The 26,051-nt window shown below is 40.4% G+C and overlaps 2 protein-coding genes across 4 annotated transcripts in view; one reads left to right on the forward strand and one right to left on the reverse strand.

The window, feature by feature from the left end:
• LOC309687594 (uncharacterized protein) overlaps positions 1-26,051 on the reverse strand; it is a 56,927-nt gene that overhangs the window by 6,034 nt on the left and 24,842 nt on the right. The gene's annotated exons all lie outside the window — the stretch shown is intronic.
• LOC309687584 (odorant receptor 131-2-like) lies at positions 8,595-18,588 on the forward strand. The gene is made up of 2 exons (XM_082502665.1): positions 8,595-10,461; positions 17,477-18,588. Exon 2 carries the CDS (start codon positions 17,631-17,633, stop codon positions 18,543-18,545), a length of 915 nt encoding a protein of 304 aa, XP_082358791.1. The 5' UTR covers positions 8,595-10,461; positions 17,477-17,630; the 3' UTR covers positions 18,546-18,588.

Raw genomic sequence — 26,051 nt, forward strand, 5'->3', positions numbered from 1 at the left:
CCACATCATCCCAAAAGAGCACAATGCTCTTCCCATATACTGCTGGCTTACGTGTGGCTCCTAGGATATTCAAAAGTTATATGAGAGGCAAAGCCTTAAACTCTCAGGCCCCTCTTCTGCAAAATCAGGACCAGTTTAGATTTGGGAGAGAGACCCCCCTTCTACTTTCAAGGTTAGGCTCAAAAGTCTCCATTTTTATAAAGCTTATAGTTAGAGCTGGAACTACCACATCATCTTACCATAATTTAGGTACATACTGTGTATTTAAAGATTTAACCTCCTGGGACGCAAACTCTTTCATGGCATGCATTTTTAATTTCTCTTCGCTATTTGGGCTGATTGGGACCTGCTTAATGTAAAAACAAAGAATTACGTGATTTTTTTTATCTGAGTTTTGTTTTGGAGAAAAATGAGATCCATATATTTAGCTACACAGAGTTGCTCAGAGTGCTTGTGTTACACTAGCTAATCTACTCAGTCACTTTAACATAACTATTAACATTCACATCTCACAGAACTGATTTGATTGGAGCATTACAACACGTTTGCACAGAGCATAGGAGCGCACGTACTCTGCTTCACGAGCGCTCCACCTAACGAGCGGGCTCGCAGTGCGGCTGCGCGGAACACCCCTCTGGTTTCTCCCGTGTTTACATATAAATAACTCGGGCGGACTCTCTCATTCACATTTACGTGGGTAACCATGGCAACAATAAACAACATTTTCGGTGCGAGCACCATTTACCGACCTGTAAAAGCAGGTGAAGAGCAGAGTAAGGAAGACACGATGCATCTCTGCTTTCCTCCAGAACGTGTCTGAGGAAGCAGCGGAAGGTGGACTCCACTTACTGCACCCCGAAACCCCGGAGCAACCACCAAAGTTCCGCCCTCACTGCTTTCTAACATAAAATGAATCCCTGTTACTTGGACTTTTAAAGAAACTGAAAATAAATACATATAGTAATGAAAAATGTCCCGTTACATGGATGTTTTACACAAAATAATATTAATGTGGTCATTCCCTCACAGGGGTATCCAGAGTACAGAGTACAGTTTGTATATCCAACCTAACCTCTGGGGCCGGTGCCCACTTCTCAATTTTAAATACATGTAGAAATTGAGGGTTCTCAGGAGGGGACGTGCTGACACCTACTGCTTTCTGGCAGGAAATTAGGCGATACGGTCTCTCAATCACACCACCACACAGTACTGACCCACACATATGGTTCTTACACACACACTGGACATTCTGGACATTGGTTTTGCACAAAACTGGTCACTATATTCTTCATTTCCGGTTAATACTTGTACAGCTGCTGTTATTGTGTATATATTTATTTATATTTAGATTTCTTCATACATTCTTATATAGTTCTATATTGTGTATTGTGTATTTTGTTGTACAGTTATTTTATTTTCAACTTTAATTTATATATTTATCTTTATCTTATTCTTCCCAGTTAAATTTACCCTTCATTCTAATTTGTGTTGTACAGTTATTTCATTTTTAACCTTAATTTATATTTTATTCCTTCCTAGTTAAATTTACCCTTTTTAATTTTTCATATTTATTTCCTATCTTATTCATAGCCTTTTCCTTTTTTGTTTTCTTTAGGTCACGAGCAGTTGTCCAAGCATTTCACTACATATTGTACTGTGTATGACTGTGTACGTGACAAATAAAATTTGAATTTTGATTTTTGAATTTTGATTTTTTTTTGCAGGTGGTTTGTGTGACTCCATGTGACAAAGTTCCTCACCAGACTACTCCTCTTCCTGGTCATCCCAGATACACCCCATGATGGCTGTTTCGTCCACAAACATCTGAATATGGCATGATTCAGAGTTACTGCAGACGTCAGAGGTGTACAGGGTGAAGAGGAGAGGGGACAGCACAGTTGCACAAATCTGCAGCACTACATACTAATGAACAGTATTAAGAGAAAAAATATATAAAATGTACAAATATAAATAAAAAATATATGTTATGTATATAAAGTGGTGGTTTATAGAGGGACATGCTATTTCTGCATGTAAATGCAAACTTATAAATATCATTTAAACGCAATAAGAAAGCCATTATTATTATTAAAGTATGTCATTGAATGAGTATACATATAACTATGAGATCAGCAGTGTTTGCATTTTTTCCTCTTTTCTGTGTTTATTTTAGTCTCAGAAAACTGTTCTCTGAAATCCATTCTTTTCTACAGCTTCTACCACGCAAAAACATTTTCCTGTTGCCCTGAGCAAAGCACAGCGCAAAGGTGCTGGTCAGGGAGCATTTGCGCATTTTGCAACGTTTAACAAAGTAAACACAGTGTGACATATATTCGAGTGACCAACATAAATGCAGAATCACAGGGAGCGGCCACCTGAAGAACACATGAAGAGTGGCTCCCGAAAAAATTATTTCATTTTCTGCACCTAATGCTTTTCTCCATACTCATTAGTGATGTTCGATTCGTGAACGAATCGTTCAATACTCGAGAATCACTTTACTGACTCGTGAATCATGATTCACAAGCCCAACTGACTCACTGACTCATCCCTGTTGCTGTTAGCAAAATAATTCCATTAGTAGAAATATATCTAGCTTATAATTAAAATTGTGTGGGGGGGGGAATAACAGCCAGTTTCATAACAAAAGCATTTCCCTCTGAACTGGAAGAAAAAACCCTGAGTAGAAGCTCACATCAAGAAAATAGCTCCTCGGTTCAGAGTAGCATTGCGCTGCTAACATGCTAACAACACATTTGAGCTACTCACCCTGTCACTACCCGTGAATGGTGTTTTGAAACTTAAATGGTTAAAATCCTTCCTAAATAATCCACACTCCATTTGGTTTTTTATACCAAGTAAGGTCTTTAACACACTAGGGGGTATCGACTTTCTCCTAAAGTGTGACTTTGAAATTACTAAGCTACCTGCTAAACTCTCTGAATTCCATAAACAGGTCCTTCTTTATTGGAAAATGTTATTTAAACATAATTTCACTCCACATAATAGCCCAATTTGGAACAATAGATATATACTGATGAACAGAAAATCTATTTTTATTCAAGATTGGTTATCAAAAGGTGTTTGGGCAATTGCCCATTTTGTAGATGAGGAAGGACATGTTCTAGGACATCAAGATTTTTGCCAAAAGTTTAATATCCAATGTTCTAAAAGTAAATTTAATCGGGTTATAAAATCCATTCCATTGTCACTTAAAAACATAGTTGTAAATGATATAATACAGTGGGGCAAAAAAGTATTTAGTCAGCCACCGATTGTGCAAGTTCCCCCACTTAAAATGATGACAGAGGTCAGTAATTTGCACCAGAGGTACACTTCAACTGTGAGAGACAGAATGTGAAAGAAAAATCCATGAATCCACATGGTAGGATTTGTAAAGAATTTATTCGTAAATCAGGGTGGAAAATAAGTATTTGGTCAATAACAAAAATACAACTCAATACTTTGTAACATAACCGTTGTTGGCAATAACAGAGGTCAAACGTCTACTATAGGTCTTTACCAGGTTTGCACACACAGTAGCTGGTATTTTGGCCCATTCCTCCATGCAGATCTTCTCGAGAGCAGTGATGTTTTGGGGCTGTCGCCGAGCAACACGGACTTTCAACTCCCGCCACAGATTTTCTATGGGGTTGAGGTCTGGAGACTGGCTAGGCCACTCCAGGACTTTCAAATGCTTCTTACGGAGCCACTCCTTTGTTGCCCGGGCGGTGTGTTTTGGATCATTGTCATGTTGGAAGACCCAGCCTCGTTTCATCTTCAAAGTTCTCATTGATGGAAGGAGGTTTTGGCTCAAAATCTCACGATACATGGCCCCATTCATTCTGTCCTTAACACGGATCAGTCGTCCTGTCCCCTTGACAGAAAAACAGCCCCATAGCATGATGTTTCCACCCCCATGCTTCACAGTAGGTATGGTGTTCTTGGGATGCAACTCAGTATTCTTCTTCCTCCAAACACGACGAGTTGAGTTTATACCAAAAAGTTCTACTTTGGTTTCATCTGACCACATGACATTCTCCCAATCCTCTGCTGTATCATCCATGTGCTCTCTGGCAAACTTCAGACGGGCCTGGACATGCACTGGCTTCAGCAGCGGAACACGTCTGGCACTGCGGGATTTGATCCCCTGCCGTTGTAGTGTGTTACTGATGGTGACCTTTGTTACTTTGGTCCCAGCTCTCTGCAGGTCATTCACCAGGTCCCCCCGTGTGGTTCTGGGATCTTTGCTCACCGTTCTCATGATCATTTTGACCCCACGGGATGAGATCTTGCGTGGAGCCCCAGATCGAGGGAGATTATCAGTGGTCTTGTATGTCTTCCATTTTCTGATGATTGCTCCCACAGTTGATTTTTTCACACCAAGCTGCTTGCCTATTGTAGATTCACTCTTCCCAGTCTGGTGCAGGTCTACAATACTTTTCCTGGTGTCCTTCGAAAGCTCTTTGGTCTTGGCCATGGCGGCGTTTGGAGTCTGACTGTTTGAGGCTGTGGACAGGTGTCTTTTATACAGATGATGAGTTCAAACAGGTGCCATTCATACAGGTAACGAGTGGGGGACAGAAAAGCTTCTTACAGAAGACATTACAGGTCTGTGAGAGCCAGAGATTTTCCTTGTTTGAGGTGACCAAATACTTATTTTCCACCCTAATTTACGAATAAATTCTTTACAAATCCTACCATGTGGATTCATGGATTTTTTTTTCACATTCTGTCTCTCACAGTTGAAGTGTACCTCTGGTGCAAATTACTGACCTCTGTCATCATTTTAAGTGGGGGAACTTGCACAATCGGTGGCTGACTAAATACTTTTTTGCCCCACTGTATATTCTGACATCTCCCCCAAGTTAAGGCAATTATATATAGATGGTATTCGATTTTGTGATGTTAAATGCAACAATAAGTTTCTTAGATCTTCATTAAGGAGTCTTTATTCTCCAAATTTACTTAGACGTAATTACATATTAAAAGATTTCCAAAGGGAAGAAATTGAAAAAATAAGAACTAATTATATCACCTTCCCTATCCCTCCTAAAGGGAAAGAAGTCCAATTTAAAATCTTGAATAAAATTTACCCGACAAATAGACTCCTTAGTGATAGATTCAAAATAGAAACGGGTAATTGTGTATTTTGTGAAACAGAAGAGGAGGATTTGGACCATCTATTCTTTTTGTGCAATTTTATACAAATATTTTGGTTGGATTTTCATACCTGGCTTTATTCCAGTGGGATTCAAATTACCCCATTTACCTTAAATATGATAATGTTTGGAGTGTTTTTGAAAGAAAAGAAAGCTAATTATGGTGTTAATGTGTTATTAATCTTGTGTAAGTATTTTATACATAAATGTCGCTTTTTTAAGATTAAACCAACACTGGCTCACTGGAAAAACGACCTAAACCTGTTGGTTAAATCTTTGACTTTAGTTAAAAAGAAAAAGGCTGCTTTTTTTGTTTCCTTTGTAGAAGATTTTGATTTAGTGAGTTAATAATCTGTTAATTTATGTGACCCCATCTTTATATTTTATTTTCACTATATATGAAAGTTGCTAATATGTAAGAAATGTTTATTCTCTGAATCTGTAATATATGGTGCATTTTGTTTGTATGTTTATATTACTAATAAAAGAAAAAAAAAAAAAAAAAACCCTGTCACTACCCGATCCGTACCGGAAACCCGATCGGTACCCCGCATGCGCGAAAGGTCTCTACTTCCGGTCGTAGCGTTTTACGATAGTTATGGGTCAGAGTATCTGTTAAGATGTTAAGAATAACAAGTATATCTTAAAATGTTTGCAATAATGAAGCATTTCAGTACAATGTAGACAAAAACGAAAAATAAAAAGAAAGTTACGGATCAGGACTCTCCGATCCTTACTGCGCATGTGTAAAGTCTGACCGTACAAATTGGGTCTACCTGATCCGTACCGCGCATGTGCAGATGTTTTTTTTTCTTCTTCTGTTCGTTTAATGGCAGTTTACTCCCCAGTGTACGAGGATACCGCCACCTGCTGACCGAGCGAATAAACCCTATTGTAAACTGAATTAGCGTCATTACAAACGTGTGTTAAATTTGATTTAGCGATAGTCGAGTGTGTTTATGCTTGTCTGTGAGGAGAGGATTGTTGGAATAGTGATGATGATGTGCGCTATCACTGTCAATTGTCAGTAAACACAGCTTCTTCTTCTTCTTCTTGGTTGGCAACCAATGTTAAGGCGCATTACTGCCCCCTGGCTCACAGCGCAGTGGACATTTAGATGAGAAAATATATATTTGACACACTTAAGGAAAATACTAATGAAATATAAATAAACAAAATAAATGTTTATTAAGCAATTTTGATAGGAAATTGCTTAATTTTAGAAATGTTTTTGCTCTTTTTTCTCTATAAAATAGTTGCTGTTGTTGTTTTTTTAATCATTCATCTTAGCAGTGGGATTTACATGAAAAGGGAAACAAATTAAGTTTGAGTGAAAATGTAAAATTTTTGCACTCTCTGGTCAACTGACTCAGTGAATCAAATGACTCAAAAAACCCGATTCACTTTGGTGAGTGACTCATTAACACTCGATTCAGTAAAAAGAATCAAATTTACCATCACTAATACTCATTGCCTTACAAAACAAAGGCAGCATACTTTTCCATCTTCTAATCTTTTTTTAATCAGTTACAGACAACCTCTTGTCTAAAGCCATCAAAAGTTTCTGTGGGTCTTCCACATGCAACTGAGTCACGTAAATGTTTGTAATCACTGAGATGTCTGCTGTGTTCTTAGTTCTGAAGAACTGAAGAAGCTGCTCAGATGAGGTGTGAAACGTCTTCAAGGAACTTAAAGAAGTCCAGACACTTTTCTTTTAGATTTAACCGTTGCACCAATAATTAATACAGCTGTACATTCATACAGTTTGCAAGACATGAACAATGTGGCCTTGTCAGTCAGTATCTCTTTTGGGATGCCAACTTGGAAGATGGCATGAAACAGAGCCTGCGCCACAACCTTTGCAGAAATGAAGCGCAACAGCACTGCTTCAGGGTATAGCATTGCTAATCCACCAGAACTAATAAAAAGTTATATCCATGTGCACTCTGGTGAAATGGACCGATGAGGTCCATGCATATGTGGCCAAATGGGACATCAATTAATGGTAACTCACACAAAGGAGCTTTTGGAATGGCTGGCTGGTTAACCAGTTGACAATGCGGCTGAATGCGGACCATCGACACATATCTGCGCAGAGGCCAGGCCAATAAAATTCTTTGCTCCACAGTTTTGTCATATCCCATATGCCCTGCCATGGGGTTATATTGAGTTGCCTGGAAGATCATTTCCCAGCATCTTTAAGCAATGGGAAAAATGAACCAGTTTTCAATTTAAATGGACTAAACACTGCAGGTGTCCCGTCACATCATGTCAACATTTCAGGGTTGCGATCTTGAGTTTTACTTGGCTAATGCAACAAATCCACTGGAATGCCGTGGCATGAGGCATGATTTTTATTACATATTTGTCCCAATATAACAGAATAATTAGAAAAAAAAGAATTAGGATCTGAAACATAGAAGACAAACTTTTACTAATTTTGTGCAATAAATACCTAAAAGATGCAATACGTAGGGAAAAAAAATCAGCACATTTATTTTTCACAGACTTATCAGGGTAGGAGTTTATAAAAATCTAAATCAACAGGATATAGTTTTTTTCTCTGGCAGTAACTATGGCAGTTGGTTACATTCAACATTCAACCACTTTTTCTGAACTTTCAGAATAAGGGTTTTGTAATGGTCCATCAGTTCTTTCTGGTTGACCTGCCATTTTGTTATTGTTATGTTCTCTCCCGCTCCCCTGCTTCCTTTTATGTGGGTATGTGTGTGTGTGGTCTGTGTGCCAGTGTATGAGTCATACCAGGCCTTTGGAGGTTCTGCGCTAAAGCCAATCAAGATTCACCGGCCTCTGCTGATGATCTTCATCATCTAGCCTACTACTTGACAGAGAGGCTGAACTTCGTCAATGCTGGCTCATTGGGTGACATAATGAGTACAGCCCCAGCTCCAGGGTGAGTCTGTCTTTATCCCTTGCCTAAGAAAAAAATTTAACTAATCGTCGTGTCTTGTTTTCTGAGGAACCTGGGAAGGAGAGGGCTGGCAGGAGCAGTGCACAGCTGTAAATATTGTGTTTTGGATTTCACCTCACACACCACAGATCAAGAACACTGAACAGAGTCGGGAGTTGCCATGGAAGGGATCACATTTTTGAAACTTCACTGTTCTTTGCTCACTGTACTACTACTACTACCACTACTACTACTACTACTACTACTAATAATAATAATAATAATAAAAAGCCCCTTCTTTTTTAAATTATATTTTTATTGAAAAAGAACATGTTACAATAAAGGGCATTGATATTATTTAGTCAAAAAAAAAGAATTTTTTCTTAGTCCTTTTGTTTTTCATTCAAATAACAAAAAGTGAACTCGATGGCTTGACAGTGTATACAAAGTGCAGCATGTTTAACTTATTTACATAAAGTACAATTAATACATATTGTGAAGTAGAGGGTTGACCTGACATTGTACAGTGCATGGGAGATACACCAATTCAGGGCTGGTATTATCTAAATTCAGGGTGGAGGGGGGACAAGCAAGTCCATTTATTCCATATTTTGTAGAATTGGTCTTTTCAAATTTTTATGGAGAATGTCGATTTTTCCATTTTAAATATCTCAAAAATCACATGAAACCAATCCTCAAGTGTTGGCGGAGTTGGATTTTGCCACTTTCTGGTTATTAATTTTTAGCTGGCCGCTAATAGTGCTTGTAAGAGCTATGTGTTCCCTCCCCGGACCGAACCAGCAACCAGTTCCAAGTACAAATTTACAAAATTAATATCAAATTTTATATTTAAGACCTCACACAGAGTTTTATGAATCGCCAGCCAGTAATTTTTTAAGTTAGGGCAATCCCAAAAGATATGGTAATGATGTGCCACTTGTGATACACATCTTCTCCAGCATTCCACTGTCCCATTTTTATATCTAGTTTGATGAGGGGTTTTGAAAAATCTAATAATGTTCTTCCAGCAGTGGTCTCTCCAAGATATTGAACTTGCTGAGTACCAATGAAATTTACAAATCCTCTCTCAGCTTTTGTTTGTTATACCCTTCCCATTTAATATGCTTCCTTGCCTGAAGAAGCACATAATACAGTTTGGAGATTGCCTTTCTCAGAGAACCAACATCTGCTAATTTACCTGGAGAAGCTCTGATTTGTTACTATTGAGTTTAGTACTATTGAACCATGATGTTCAGCTAAACAGAGGGTGAGAGAGGACAGAGGGAAAGCAAAAATAGGTTTAGTAGACAGATAAAGCTGGGTGTCATCAGCATAACAGTGAAACTGAATATTGTATTTACAAAAGATGTGTCCAAGCATAAATAAATTTGCTGTTGCTAACCAGGAAGCCCTGTGTTTTGGGTCTTTTTCTTGCCCTCCAACCTGACAGAATGTTCCAGCCAGGTATTTACTCCCATTGTGGGGGCCACTTCCACAGAACGGCGCCTGATGGGAACCGAGCTGGCTGACGTAAAAAAAGATCCTGGCCAAAAGATCATGCCCGTTTCCTCTTTTTATATTGTAAAAAGAGGAAACCCTTTTGCATCTGACTTTTAAATCAGAAACTATTTGTAAGTAGGGATGGGTATTGTTTAGGTTTTATCCGATACCAGTACCAAACTGGTACTTTTGAAACTCTGCCAGTGCTTAAACGGTGCTCGAACCGGTGCTTAAAGAATGAAGAACACACACTTTGTCCAAAAACCTCTCATGTTTAGCTGTTTTTTTGTAAAAAGATAACAACGTTAGCCTTTTCTGCAGCTATAGGGCATATATGCAGTGTTGGGGAGTAACGGAATACATGTACCGCTGTTACGTATTTAAAATACAAAATATGAGTAACTGTATTCCGTTACAGTTACCATTTAAAAATGTGGTATTTAGAATACAGTTACTTTGTTGAAATAAATGGATTACACGGCGGTACTTTCCTGTTTCATATTGTGGCGGGTCAGGACTGTTTGGGTTTTGTTTGACAGCTATGTTCTGTTGTTCCAGGCGGCAGCGTTACGGTTGCCATGATTACAGGGTGACGCTCTCTCTCTGTGTGTTTCCTGGGTGAGAGAGCGTCTTTTTGTTGTTGTTGTTGTTGTGCTAAGCTGAATGCTAACAGAATGCTACTGCTCTAAAGAATGTAGCATCATGGGCATTGTAGTCCGTGCTGCAGGGAGAATGGACTGCCATACACGTTATGTGTCTGTGAGCACGAGGAGGGAGAAAAAGGGGAGTGGAAAAGTACAAGCTGTCATCGAGCAGAAACGGGAGCTGGAAGCATGTAAATATAATAATAACCACTGCAGCCAAGAAGAGTGCCTGACGAGCCCAGTTGTAAGTAAGCTATTAAGACTCGACTGTACGCTGTGTTCGTGTTTTCCTCCGAAACAATAAGTTCCGTTGGAACAGCCTTTCAACGCCTCTCCACACAACAAAGTAAAGCTATTTTTCGGCTACAGCCCTACACAGAACCCGACGTATTAGCCAGAGGTCCCTTTACTACGGTTCGGACCTTCAGTAACAGTAATAAATCACAGCAATAGTATATTCACGTAGTTGTAAAAAAGATGATAATATATTAAGTGTTATGGATAGGCGTAGCTTTGGGTCACGTGGTGTCTGTAATAGTGATTGCTATATCACCTGTTCACGGCCCGAGGGAAATTTTGTGAATGAGTGGGTGATGGGGGAAGTCGACTTTTGCTGACCGCTCAAGCTTGGAATGTTTTTGATCACTGTTTTTCTACGGATTTTAAGGATTTGATAACAAATAAAGGAGTTTTAACTTGGAACTTTGACTAACGTTTCAAACAGCGGGCGCGTCAACATTATTCCCCTATTCAGCTGCTCGGCGACTCAAAGGCTTGAAAGTCGCCAACATTTGTCAGCAAAATGTGCGACGGCAATGGACCGTCCCGCAATCAGCGCTGAATAAACGCCGATGCGAGCCCACACACCGCCGCCACTACACCCGTAAAAGCGGCTAGACCGACAGATAAGGAGAAGACGACGGTGGTATGTAAACTGTGTTTTTGTGCTGCGTATTGTTTGTTTGAACGCAGTTTGGATTCTGACCATACGAAGATGTTTTTGTGACACGCCCACCGCTACGTTTGCTGTTGGATTTGGTGTGTGTGAGTTGTGGCTCTGCAGGCGTTCAACTGAGTTTGAAGGAATTGCTGTTGCCTTTGTTTTGGATTTTGGCATGCTGCTTATGTTGAATGCTTAAAATGAGTGGATCACAGGCTGCATCTGTTGTTGGAAAAACTGAAAAGGATAAAAGAATAACTTCCCTCACTGAGAAAGCTCTTGCAAACAAAATTGAAACCATCCAAACAGATCGGAAAAGGCATGTAAACAAAATGAAAAGTGTTATTATGTCTCTTAAAGAGCTAATGAAAGATGATAAAAATCATTCACAAGTCAAAAAACAGTTTGATGAGTTAACACACCTGTTTAAGGATGCCAGTGCATTGCATGAATCTTTACTTTCTCTAATCTCATTTGATGAGAAAGATAAACAAAATACATGGTTCTCAAGCATCTCTAAATACAATAAAGGGTTTATGGAGGATGTTAACATATGGCTTTCTGAAACTGATAAACATTCAGGGAGGCCATCATCTGACAAGGCACAGTCACAGGAAACTTCCCTGGGAGGAGAAGTGGAGGTTCGAGAGCACACTGGAAAAGAACCACAATTATCTCTTAATCCTCAGAATGATGTTAATGATGACGTGTTGCCATCCGACAGTGTGTCAAATCAAGGCAGTAGGTCAAGCTCAAGAGTATCATCTACTTCATCTGCATGTCTCAGGGCAGAAGCTGAAATGGCCGCCTTGCTCGCACGTCAACATATGCTGAAAGAAAAACACTCTCTTGAAGAACAAGAGGAACAATTGAGGAGAAAGAAAGAACAACTTCAGCTTGAAGCAGATATAGCTGCAACTGTTGCAAAGGTGAACGTGCTGAGAACTGGATCCGCTATGCGGAGCGTCGCTTCACGGAAATCTAATGGAATGGAATCATATTTTAAAACAAAGGGAAACAGCCTTGAAATTCTTAATGCGGATGCAGAGACTTTTGTTCCTCAGACGCTTACAAAAGGAAATGCAATCACTGGGAATGCAGAGCTTCAAGTAAAAACAGTGCAACAGAATATCAAAAGGGAAAGGCCTGCACCAGCTTTTATGGGGCCTTCTGATGCTTTTGGATCAATTCCACCTTTGCCTAAGCTACAAGCTGCTCTTCCAGTAGCCAATGAAAATCTGTTGTCCATTATGGAAAAACAAAATGAATTATCTTGTATGTTGGTCCATCAGCAAAGTCTTTCTTCACTGCCCAAAAGGGAGATTCAAACCTTTGATGGTGACCCTTTACATTTTCAGGCCTTTATGCGCTCGTTTGAACAGGTCATAGAAGCAAAGACTGGCGATGCTGGTGACTGCCTGCATTATCTTGCACAGTACACCAAGGGGCAGCCCAATGAACTTGTTAAAAGCTGCCAACATATGTCTGGAAGTGCTGGATATGTAAAGGCAAAGACTCTGCTGTATGAGCACTTTGGGAATGGACATGTGATTGCATCTTCCTATTTGAACAAAGTTCACTCATGGCCACTGATTAGATCGGAAGATGGAAAAGCTCTTCAGGCATATTGTTTGTTCTTACGTGGATGCTGCAATGCAATGGAAGAGATTGATGATCTCTCTGAATTAAATACACCTGCCAATATGCTTGCTGTGATTAGAAGGCTGCCATATAAGTTAAAAGACAAATGGCGAACAGTAGCATATGACATTCAGGAGAGGCAACATCGCAGAGCCGCATTCATTGACATTGTTTCCTTCCTTGAGCGTCAAGTTAAAATTGTAACAGATCCCATCTTTGGAAATCTATGTGACGTTCCAGCAACACATCTAGCAGCCAAGGGCAGCAATGGAGGGAAATGTTCTCCACATCTAAAAGCTAAAGGAAGTAGCTTCGCCACAACAGTCTCTGACGTCGAGAGACAGAATCAGATAGAGGCTCAAGATCGTCACAGCACTGTGAAGGCTTGTTTTTTCTGCAAAGGCGGACACACACTGGAGTCATGTGCTCTGCTTGATAAGAAACCTCATGATGAGAAGATTTCTTTTCTTAAAAAGAACCGCATTTGTTTTGGCTGTTTGTGTACTGGGCACATAAGCAAAGAATGCAGAAAACGCCTTTCATGTAAAATCTGTGGCCTCCGACATGCAAGTATACTCCATATCCACCACAAAGAGAAGAATGAAGTCAAACCTAATAATGAGGCAGATAACATTCCTGTTACGATCCAGACTAGTGGTCTTACTGGGGCCGGTGAACAGGACTGTAAGCTTGCCATTGTGCCAGTTAAAGTAAAATCAAAGAGAGGTCAAAGAATAGTGGAAACGTATGCCTTTCTGGACCATGGGAGTTCAGCATCCTTTTGTACAGTGGGTCTTATGGACAAGCTGAATATTGCTGGGAGGAAGACAAAGATTCTCCTGCGCACCATGGGACAGGAGAAAGTGGTGGACAGTTTCATTGTACCTGAACTTGAAGTTGCTGGATTGGACAGTGACATGTACTGTGATATGCCTAACCTCTTCACTCAGCATAAAATGCCTGTGGATACTGGTAACATCCCAAATCAACAGGACCTGGATGACTGGCCACATTTGAAGCACGTTCATTTGCCAGAAATTAAGGCCAATGTTGAGCTTTTGATTGGCATGAATATGCCCAGAGCTCTAGAACCTTTGGAGGTCATCCGGAGTGTAGGTGATGGACCCTTTGCCATTAGGACTGTGCTCGGCTGGACTGTGAATGGGCCACTTAATCGAGAATGCTGTGGAAGGCCAGGATGTTTGGCAACAGTTACCGCCAACAGAGTTTCTGCTGTCATACTGGACAAGCTATGGAAACAGCAGTTCAAGATGGATTTTCCTGAGAGCAGCAATGATGAACAGATGGGGCTGTCAAAGGAAGACTTGAAGTTCCTGGAATTGGCCAGCAAGACGGTGACTTTGGGGGATTGGCACTACAGCATTGCCCTGCCACTAAAAGACCGAGACATAAGAATGCCTGACAACCGTGCAATTGAGCAACGAGCCTTAGGTTTGAAGAAAAGGTTAATCAGAGATAAAGACTTTCACAAAGACTACACTGCCTTCATGACAGATCTTATATCTAGAGGATATGCAAAGAGAGTCCCAGTCACAGAATTAGAGCGCCAGAAATGGGGAAGGATTAAACGCAACTTCGTTCCCGGAGATGTGGTCCTTATAGTGGATGATTCTGCACCTCGTGGTTCCTGGATCATTGGGAGAGTCACCGGAGCTGTACCAGATGAAAAGGGGCTTGTGCGTCAGGTCTGGATTAAGACCCCAACCAGCCATGTGTGCAGACCCATCACAAAGATATGCCTTCTTCAGGAGACTTCTGACCCATGATTATGACATTTTGACACAGTGTGACATAACTAACTTTGAATTGACTTTAATGTTATGAGATGTACATTACAGACTGACTATATTTAGGCTAAGTGCTGGTAACCTCTGGCCTATGACTGACTGACCATGTGCAGACAGAAGAGAAGACATGAGAAAATAACTTTGGTGGACTTTTTGAGTATGTTATGTTGTCTCACTGGGTGTCTGTGATATGATGAAGTGTGTGTTGTGAGTTGTGGTGTTGGATGTGTAATTATTACTGTAAAAATGTAATAATTAGGGGCCGGAATGTTATGGATAGGCGTAGCTTTGGGTCACGTGGTGTCTGTAATAGTGATTGCTATATCACCTGTTCACGGCCCGAGGGAAATTTTGTGAATGAGTGGGTGATGGGGGAAGTCGACTTTTGCTGACCGCTCAAGCTTGGAATGTTTTTGATCACTGTTTTTCTACGGATTTTAAGGATTTGATAACAAATAAAGGAGTTTTAACTTGGAACTTTGACTAACGTTTCAAACAGCGGGCGCGTCAACATTATTCCCCTATTCAGCTGCTCGGCGACTCAAAGGCTTGAAAGTCGCCAACATTAAGTAATCCAAAGTATTCAGAATACGTTACTGTCATTGAGTAACATAACGGAATACGTTACAGAATACATTTTGGGACATGTATTCTGTAATCTGTAATGGAATATATTTTAAAAGTAACCTTCCCAACACTGTATATATGGTATCACTCTGGGCTGGAAGCAGTGCTTAAACAATGGGAAAACACAAACTTTGTCCAAAAACCTCTCATGTTTAGCTGTTTCCCACTTTTTCTTTGGTCATTTTAGCTTTTTTGGCCAGGGTGAAGGGAGTACCTGCCATCAAACAAGAAGAGAGCTGCATGTAACTACGACAGTGTTTGCTTGTTCACCTTACATGCATTAATGTAATAACGTGGTTAGCCTACTCAACGTAAATTACACACGAACAACATTAAGCTACTCGCCCAGAGAAGAACAGCTGCTGCTGCCATCATCATCAGTCATCACTTCTGCTACACTGGCAGGGCAACAGGCCAGGACTCTCCTCTTCGGGTTCTTGGGGGATGTTGCTAACTCCGGGTCCGATAACAGGCACCACATCTGCAGTAGATGTGCACGGTGTGAGGTCTCGCAGCAAGTGATCAAATACGGCGCATTTCTCGGCTTTAAAAAAAAAAACGCTATGCATCGGCAGGTGTTTTTCATCAGATTCGAGGTGTTACCTCCTTTGCACAGTATCACCTTAAAGCACTTGTTGCAGGCTGCTAAGTTTGCATCTTTTGCTGTGAAGTACAGCCAAACTTTTGACTGCTTCGCCTTGGGCATTTTTAATCTGTAGCTCTGCTCTAAAAGAACGTATGTACCTGGGCCCGCCTACTATGCTTGCAAAGGTAAAATGATTGGCTGGAATCCAAAGTGTATGACATCTCAGGGGGAAAAAAAGCACCGAAATAAAGCACCGAAATGTGCGCTGCTTTTTTCGTTCTGGTTACTACCGGTTGCCATAATGGCACCGGATACCGGTACCCACCCCTTTTTGTAAGGGAGAATTTACAAATATCTACAAACGATTGCGATCTTGTAATTTTTTGGTTTATATCCTTTAGTGTAGTGTATCTATGCCATTTAAGCAAAATATGCACAATGATAAAACTAAGTTTTTTGTAATTATATAGTCATATTCCAGTTGAATAAATAATGCACATCTAAAATAATAATTTCATTTATTATTTTACCATATAACTATTTATCACTTCCGTTTTCAGTTACAGAATTAACTCTCAATGTTTTTATCTTCAGTTAAGAAATCAATGCAGTAACATTCACAATGAGCAGAACCAGAACAGAAGACCCGGTGGCGCCAGTGTCTGGCAGCCTCACCTCAGTCAGTGCGCCCCAGGGTGGCTGTGACTACAATGTAGCTTGCCATCACCAGTGTGTGAATGTGTATGTGAATGGGTGGATGACTGGATGTGTAAAGCTCTTTGGGGTCCTTAGGGACTAGTAAAGCACTATACAAATACAGGCCATTTACCATTTATTTTGGATGAAAGTACAAGTCTTGCAAGTGTCCAAAACAGAAACTTGAAATACTGGGTCAATGACCCCGATCTACCTACCCGTCTTTATGCCAAAGGTGTCTTAAATGACTTTTTTTTTAACCCATGTTAGTCACAAATGCATGTGTTGGAGTAGTTTACTTGAGTACAGACAGTCACATACCGTACAAACAGTGTGTGCAGTGGGACCATGAAGTCTCTGCTGGGTGGATTACTGATGATCTGAGGTAGCCACTTATATTTAAACCTACCAACTGGCCAATCTGTATGTGGTCAGTTTTAGGATATAAATAACTGATGTTTTTCATGTCATGTGTTACTAACTTCTGTCTATACATTTTAAAATAATAAAAGGGAAAAAAATGAAATACAAGAAATTTTCTTGAAATTTAAACTTCCTTCTTTATAGTAAATACATTAAAAGAGAAAATGCTGAGGAAAAAACAAAAGGACAGTTTTCATTTAACTGAATACCTCACAAACAGAAATAGTACATGTCAAAGTCACATCAGTTTAGGAGTTTTTAAGACATAAACCTAAAATAGAGGGGTGTTGTCTTATTGATTGACAGAATTGATTACCTTGTCGCCAAACACCAACTTTACAGTTCTTTTACAGTTCTGTTATGTTGACTTTACTGCAAAGTCTCCTGAGTATACCATCAATTACATATTTAAAAGCATCTATATTGAGGAGAATGGGTGTTAAGGGAAGATGACAACACAGTAGAAGGAAGTGTCATGTGTAATTGTTATTCTTAGTTGCTGTAAGCTTCAATTTCATGATGCACAGTCATTTCTCAGAAAATTGCAGGGAACGCAGCAGAAGACATTTGGCTCTGGAACAGAATGGGCGGTTTCTTCACTGGATTTGATTTTTGATTTTTATTAAAAAGAAAATCTTATATTTATTGACAAAACTTTAATGAACTCTTAGAAGTACATATTTTTGTTCTCTATGGCAGGTAACAACTCAGTGAATGATGTTTTTTTGCAGCGACCAGTCTATGACCGGGTCATTATTGTACAGATCCTGGTAATAATTTTTCTTTGCATCAACATGTTGCTCATTGTGATCTTTATTAAAAAGGAATCCTTTCACACATCTGCACGTTACACCTTATTTTTTGTAACACTGCTGTCAGACAGTGTTTTGTTATTGCTGTCAGATGTTTTACTTGTATTGAGCCAATTTGAATTTACAATACAAGTGTGGTTGTGTATAACTATCTCTGTTGTTGTACTTCTTTACTTCATTGTCACACCAGTTACTCTGACAGCAATGACTCTGGAGCGCTATGTGGCCATTTGTATGCCCCTGCGTCATGGACAGCTCTGCTCCACACGCAGCACTATGTACTGTATCCTGATCATTCATGTTCTCAGCTCTGGCCCTTGTATAATTATTCTGTCCATGTTCTTTGCTTCCGCCTCACTTAAGTTCTACAAGCAATCCATGATATGTAGTGGAGAGACATTTACTATTTACAGATGGCAGGATCATGTTCGATCAGCTGTGTATCAATTTTACTTCTTGATTATGGGCACCACTATTGCATACTCATATGTTCAAATAATGAAAGTGGCCAAAGCTGCATCAGGAGATAAAAAGAAGTTGACACATAAGGGGCTTAAAACAGTGATCCTTCATGCTTTCCAGTTGCTGCTCTGTCTCATTCAGCTGTGGTGCCCATTCATAGAAATTGCACTACTTCAGATAGATTTTAGTTTATTTCGAAATGTCCGATATTTTAACTACATCGTGTTTAATATTGCTCCAAGGTGCCTGAGTCCTCTGATCTATGGCCTCAGGGATGAAAACATTTTTCTTCTACTGAAAAGTCTTATGCCTACTTCATCCTGTTCAAAATAAACATAATTTGAGTTACATCAGAAATATAAATACTAAATTCTAAATCTATACAGGGAAACTGCTTCAATATGCAAGAAAAATTTCATGTAAATAATGATGAATTTCAATTTATTAGTAATTGTGCAACTTGCTTTCCATGCTCTATGATGCTATATTGTTATGCATTAACCCCCCCTCCCCCCCCAGAAAATTAAATGAAAATAATTGTCAAGTGTTTATTATTTTTTTTATTATAATTTATTCACTTATTTTAGGGTATGTGCTCAATTTGACCAAAATTGTTTTTTTCTCTGATATGACATGGTTAACTTCCTCAGAATTCAATCAACATAGATGCACAATATATAGCAACAAATACAACTTTAATTGTATTACTATCATGAACGGATGATGGAATAATTAATATTTTTAAAAACATATTTGGTACTGATTGTAATTCACTGATAAGAATCACTGCAACAAAAATATGAATTCTAAATGTATTTTATAACTGTTCTGATATTTAACAATAAAATAAATTGTTACTATTATTAGTGATAACTATACTACTAATAATACTAATAATAATTTCTTTAAAAAACTGTATTTTTAGGAACAGTATTTACCACAGTAAAAAAAAAATCACAATTGCTTTCGACTATTTCTGCATTTAATAGAATGCGATAAGAAAGCTGTTATAGGAACCACTGTTGAAAAAATATAATTGAACCAGTATACAGTGGGGCAAAAAAGTATTTAGTCAGCCACCGATTGTGCAAGTTCCCCCACTTAAAATGATGACAGAGGTCAGTAATTTGCACCAGAGGTACACTTCAACTGTGAGAGACAGAATGTGAAAAAAAATCCATGAATTCACATGGTAGGATTTGTAAAGAATTTATTCGTAAATTAGGGTGGAAAATAAGTATTTGGTCACCTCAAACAAGGAAAATCTCTGGCTCTCACAGACCTGTAACGTCTTCTGTAAGAAGCTTTTCTGTCCCCACTCGTTACCTGTATGAATGGCACCTGTTTGAACTCATCATCTGTATAAAAGACACCTGTCCACAGCCTCAAACAGTCAGACTCCAAACTCTGCCATGGCCAAGACCAAAGAGCTTTCGAAGGACACCAGGAAAAGTATTGTAGACCTGCACCAGACTGGGAAGAGTGAATCTACAATAGGCAAGCAGCTTGGTGTGAAAAAAATCAACTGTGGGAGCTATCATCAGAAAATTGAAGACATACAAGACCACTGATAATCTCCCTCGATCTGGGGCTCCACGCAAGATCTCATCCCGTGGGGTCAAAATGATCATGAGAACGGTGAGCAAAGATCCCAGAACCACACGGGGGGACCTGGTGAATGACCTGCAGAGAGCTGGGACCAAAGTAACAAAGGTCACCATCAGTAACACACTACAACGGCAGGGAATCAAATCCCGCAGTGCCAGACGTGTTCCGCTGCTGAAGCCAGTGCATGTCCAGGCCCGTCTGAAGTTTGCCAGAGAGCACATGGATGATACAGCAGAGGATTGGGAGAATGTCATGTGGTCAGATGAAACCAAAGTAGAACTTTTTGGTATAAACTCAACTCGTCGTGTTTGGAGGAAGAAGAATACTGAGTTGCATCCCAAGAACACTATACCTACTGTGAAGCATGGGGGTGGAAACATCATGCTATGGGGCTGTTTTTCTGCCAAGGGGACAGGACGACTGATCCGTGTTAAGGACAGAATGAATGGGGCCATGTATCGTGAGATTTTGAGCCAAAACCTCCTTCCATCAGTGAGAACTTTGAAGATGAAATGAGGCTGGGTCTTCCAACATGACAATGATCCAAAACACACCGCCCAGGCAACAAAGGAGTGGCTCCGTAGGAAGCATTTGAAAGTCCTGGAGTGGCCTAGCCAGTCTCCAGACCTCAACCCCATAGAAAATCTGTGGCGGGAGTTGAAAGTCCGTGTTGCTCGACGACAGCCCCAAAACATCACTGCTCTCGAGAAGATCTGCATGGAGGAATGGGCCAAAATACCAGCTACTGTGTGTGCAAACCTGGTAAAGACCTATAGTAAACGTTTGACCTCTGTTATTGCCAACAAAGGTTATGTTACAAAGTATTGAGTTGTATTTTTGTTATTGACCAAATACTTATTTTCCACCCTGATTTACGAATAAATTCTTTACAAATCCTACCATGTGGATTCATGGATTTTTTTTCACATTCTGTCTCTCACAGTTGAAGTGTACCTCTGGTGCAAATTACTGACCTCTGTCATCATTTTAGGTGGGGGAACTTGCACAATCGGTGGCTGACTAAATACTTTTTTGCCCCACTGTAAATATAACTATGAGATCAACAGTGCTTGCATTTCGTTCTACTCTTTTCCCATTTCTTTCTTCTTCTTCTTTTTGTCTTAAATAACTGTCCATTGAAGTCCATTGTTTTCTACTGCTTCCACCACACAAAAACAATTTCCTGCTGCCTTGAGCAAAGCACAGCACAAAGGTGCTGCTCAGTGAGGATTTGCATGTTCTGCAAAGTTCAACACAGTTGGCACAGTGTACATATATTCCAAATGCAGAAATGCAGAATGACAGGAAGCAGCCACCTATAGTACACGTGAAGAGTGGCTGCCAAAAAAGATTTCATTTTTTGCACCTAACGCTTTTCTCCATAGTCTAGAAGGGCAGCATAATTTCCATCTTCTGGACAAAGTTTAATGCCAATGAAATTTTCTGTGCTTCTTTTACATTCAACTGGTTCACGTGAATGTTTTTTATAGTAACTGAGATGGATGCCTGTTGTCCTCTTAAAAACACACAGTTTCTTTCTTGTTTCTACCAACCTTTAGAGGTTAGAGGTCATTGTACCAGCTAAAGCAGATTCCCCGCCCCCAGATCTTATATCCCCTGAAAACAGATATAAGATCCCTTGAAAAATTATATAAATGAAACTTGTATGTTTTGGATACTTACTAAAACAATATATGAAAGTAATGAGAAAGTGGCCACTTTCATGAGTAAATCATGTAAGCCTTATAGGATTTACTCATGAAAGTGGCCACTCAATTATTATTATGTGTTTTTGCTGCACTGTTCTGCTGTCTGTGTCCACGTTTGTATGTATAGGCAGGTGTGTGCGTCTGTGTAACGTATGTGTAACGTCTGAGGTATGCAGAGGACCCAAATGCTGAACTCTTCAAAAGACAGTGTGTTTATGAACAGTGAAAATGAATGAAAATGAAACAACAATAAATAAACAATGTGCTGGATGCAATGCACTGGGGCTCCCAAGGTGATGCCTCCTGAATCACTCACAGTGCAAGTGTGCGTGGCATGTATCATGGTAACAATAAACTCCAATGCCCAGCTTTGGCTCCTCTCCCGTGAAACACTCCGCTCCCGACTCTTAGTGAAAACAAATCAAAAACATCGTTACAAAAAAGATGTTTACAAAAAGCCAGCCATGGCCATACTAACGAGTATAAAAAGGGACGCCCCTGAAGACTCTAATCAGCTACACGTGGCAGTGGCTGATGGGCATCAGATGGGGCAATCTCCAGCGCGGGAGCACTTCCAGGGTGAACAGCACTCGGTGCCCAAACGTCCTGGTCCTAAACGTCCCACATCAAAACAGAGACACAGGGAAGGGAGGGGAGGAGAAGAAAACACAAAAAACTATACAGGAACACAAAAGGCAGGTCTACCGGCAGGGACAATATGCCTCATTTACGTATTTGATTGGATAGTACAATGCCATTTACACATTGCCACATTGAAGGCACCCTTGTCCTCCAAAAGAGAAAAGGCACATTTGACTGAGGATAGCAAATTCAAGTGCTGTTGTAATAGAAAAGTTAAATTCAGTTGTTTATTTATGGCAACATCCAATATTAAGGCTGTTTATCAAAACAAATGAAAGAATAAAGTGCTTGGACCTGACCATTGAAAATTGAATATTCAGCAGCAGTCCATGAATTGTTGGAGAGCATATATACTAACTTTCTCCAGCACACCATATGGGAAGCGCAGTTGACTAATTAGACATGGGTGAGGAATGCCTTCTGGTATCAGTACATTTTGGACCACCTCGAGTGTGCACCACTTAAAGCACTTAACAGAAAAGTGCAAAACACAAAATAAACTAGCTGTAGCCATATGGACAGTAGCATGAAGTTACACCTTTCTAGTAGGCTTAGCATAGTAGAACAGCTGGATGAACACTATCAAGTTGTAAGATGTAAAATGCACAACAAAGGTGACAAAACATCAGCACATTCTGTCTAGAATCAGGAGGTAATAATGAAGAGAATCGGCTGCCCACCGGATGGCCAGGCACTCTTTCTTGCAGGCAACTGCAAGTGACAAATAAATAAAAGTTTCTTCATCATCTTCATCTTTCTCCACTGGCCTCCTGCTCTTATTATTTTCATGCGGAATTGGTCGGTCGACCCCCCCTTACCTGCTGGGACAAAACAGCCCTCTGTGCGAGGTGTCGGTCGGCGCATGTAGAGGAGGGGTTCCCCACAACACCGCCTGGCACTGCTCTGTCTATCGGATCAGATATGGGGCACTGTTACGGGTGAGATCAGTCAAGGAGCTGGTCAGGTCTGCAAAGCCTGGCATGAACCAGGGTAGTAACCAGCCAGTCTCAAGAACCGACTCATGTGTTTTTTGGACTTGGGGTGCAATCAGAATGTGACGGCTGCAGTTTTATCCATCTGTGGATGCACCTCCCAGGTTCCCAAGTGGTACCCCAAATACTAAAAACAGCCATAATGCTCGGGTCTTATTTTCTACAGTTGACAGGCTAACAACAAACAAAAACAAAACTGAAGCAATAGTCTTTGGCGCCAAAGAAAAACGATTACAGGTCACCAGAGAACTTCAATCTATACATCTAAAAACCACAAACCAGGCGAGAAATTTGGGTGTAGTGATGGATGCAGACCTAAACTTAGAAAAACACATTAAGACAATAACAAAATCAGCTTACTATCACCTCAAGAATATATCAAGGATAAAAGATCTGATGTCTCAACAGGACCTGGAAAAACTAGTCCATGCATTCATTTTTAGTAGGCTTGATTACTGTAACAGCATCTTTACAGGTCTACCTAAAAAATCAGTCAGACAACTACAGCTCATTCAGAACTCTGCTGCTCGAGTCCTCACTAAGACCAAAAAAGTGGACCACATCAGTCCAGCTCTGAGGTCTTTACACTGGCTGCCTGTCCGTCAGAGGATAGACTTTAAAGTTCTGATGCTGGCCTATAAAGCTCTGAATGGTTTAGGACCAAAATACATCAGTGACCTCCTGACCCAGTATGAACCTTCCAGATCCCTCAGGTCATCTGGATCCGGTCTTTTATCAGTTCCCAGAGTCAGAACCAGACACGGAGAAGCTGCATTCAGCTTTTATGCTCCTTATATCTGGAACAAACTCCCAGAAAGCCTCAGATCAGCTGAAACACTCAGTTTATTTAAATCCAGGTTGAAGACTCACCTATTCTCAGCTGCATTTGAATAAAGCACCAAATACACACTTTTAAGCTTAAATTTCAAAACTTACACTAACTACTGATCTTATCTATTTCTGATTTTATCTGTTTTGATTTTATATACTGTTTTGTTTGTTTGTTAAGCTTAAATTTCAAAACTTACATTAACTACTGATTTTATCTACTGTTCTGATTTTATCTGTTTTGATTTTATATACTGTTTTGTTTGTTTGTTTGTTTGTTAAGTGGGTTTAGAGCTCTGGGTAGCTCCCCAGCTGGGTCTAGACTGGGTCTAGAGAGTATTTTAAATTCAGGGAATTTAAAATAGAAAGTAGCTCGTCCACAGAAGGACTGGTAGCTCCCCTTACGATAAGGGTTCAGATCGCGCGAACAGGTGTGGGATTAGAGCTCTGGGTAGCTCCCCAACTGGGTCTAGACTGGGTCTAGAGAGTATTTTAAATTCAGGGAATTTAAAATAGAAAGTAGCTCGTCCACAGAAGGACTGGTAGATCCCCTTACGATAAGGGTTCAGATCGCGCGAACAGGTGTGAAATGTGTGTGTTTAGTTAGTTTGTTTGTTTGCTTGTTTTAATCAATTTTAAATCATGCTTTTTATTTGTTTTTGTTTCTAATGTCTCTGTAAAGCACTTTGAATCCCCTTGTTGTTGAATTGTGCTATACAAATAAATTTGCCTTTGCCTTTGCCTTTGCCTTACTGACGAAAAACACATTCCATGCAATGACTTTCCTGATCCACGACTGCTGTGTGCAGTGCTATCTGTGTCTTCCACATTTGTGCTTGAGCTGCCTGAAGATAATCTCAAAAGTGAACAACAAGAAGATCCTGTACTGTCAGAAGTCATTGGCTGGAAAGCTAAGGGTCGAAAACCACCCTACTGGTGTATGAAAAATGCCCACCTCAGAAAAAAGTGCTATGGCATGAGTACTCTAGACTTACATTTCACAATTGCTTACTCTGTCGTAGAGCTTTCAACCCATCCCAAAATTCAGTGTTGCATCAGTTGGTTGTTCCTGAATCTTTAAAAGACACTGTCCTACAGCTGCTGCACGGCAACCCAGTGTCCGGTCACGTATCAGCAGAGATGGTCCTGAAACGTGCTCAGCAGCTATATTACTGGCCATTCATGTCACAGGACATCAGAATATGGTGCACACAATGCACTCCATGTGATGCCAGATGGAATCCCACACCTCATCACAGAGCTCCAATGAAAACAATTGTTGCAGCGGAACCATTTCAAAAGGTGGCAGCTGACATACTTGAACTCACCATTACGAGTCATGGCAACAGGTATGCGCTGGGAATTCAAGACTGTTTCTCGAAATATGTCAACCTCTATGCTATCCCAGACCAACGTGCCACAACAGTTGCAAAATGCCTGTTTGACAACTTCATCTGTCAGCACGGCGTCCCTGAAATGCTGCACACAGACCAAGGACGTCAATTTGAATCTGACGTGGTGAAACACCTGTTTCAGCTGCTAGGCATCCAGAAGACACGGACCAGCCCATATCACCCTCAATGTGATGGGATGGTCGAGAGGTTCAACTGAACACTTATTGACCAGTTAGCTAAGTTACTCCTTCAGCAGCCTGGCGAATGGGATGACTGCCTCAATCAAGTTGCTTTGGCAACACCAGTCCTCACTCTACCACGGGGTTCATGCCATTCTTTCTCACACATGGACATGAGGCACAGATGCCTGCTAATATGCTGTTGCCTACCACCATGCCAGCATCATCTACTTCTGCTTCTCCTGCTGACTACGTCCAGTTGACTCAGAGACTTCAGTCTGCCTTCAACACTGCTGCATGGAACAGAGATTGGGCCCGCAACCAGCAGAAACAACTGTACGATAGGGGCATCAAACACACTCCTTATGTTTCCGGGTGACTTGGTGTGGTTAAATGACCCCACTACAGCAAAGCAAAAACTTGCTCCACATTGGAAGGACCCCTTTGAGATATTGGAGTGCCTTGGAACAGATGGAGAAAACTCTGG

Source organism: Aulonocara stuartgranti, assembly GCF_965226115.1.
Source record: "Aulonocara stuartgranti genome assembly, chromosome: 14".
NCBI lineage: Eukaryota > Metazoa > Chordata > Actinopteri > Cichliformes > Cichlidae > Aulonocara > Aulonocara stuartgranti.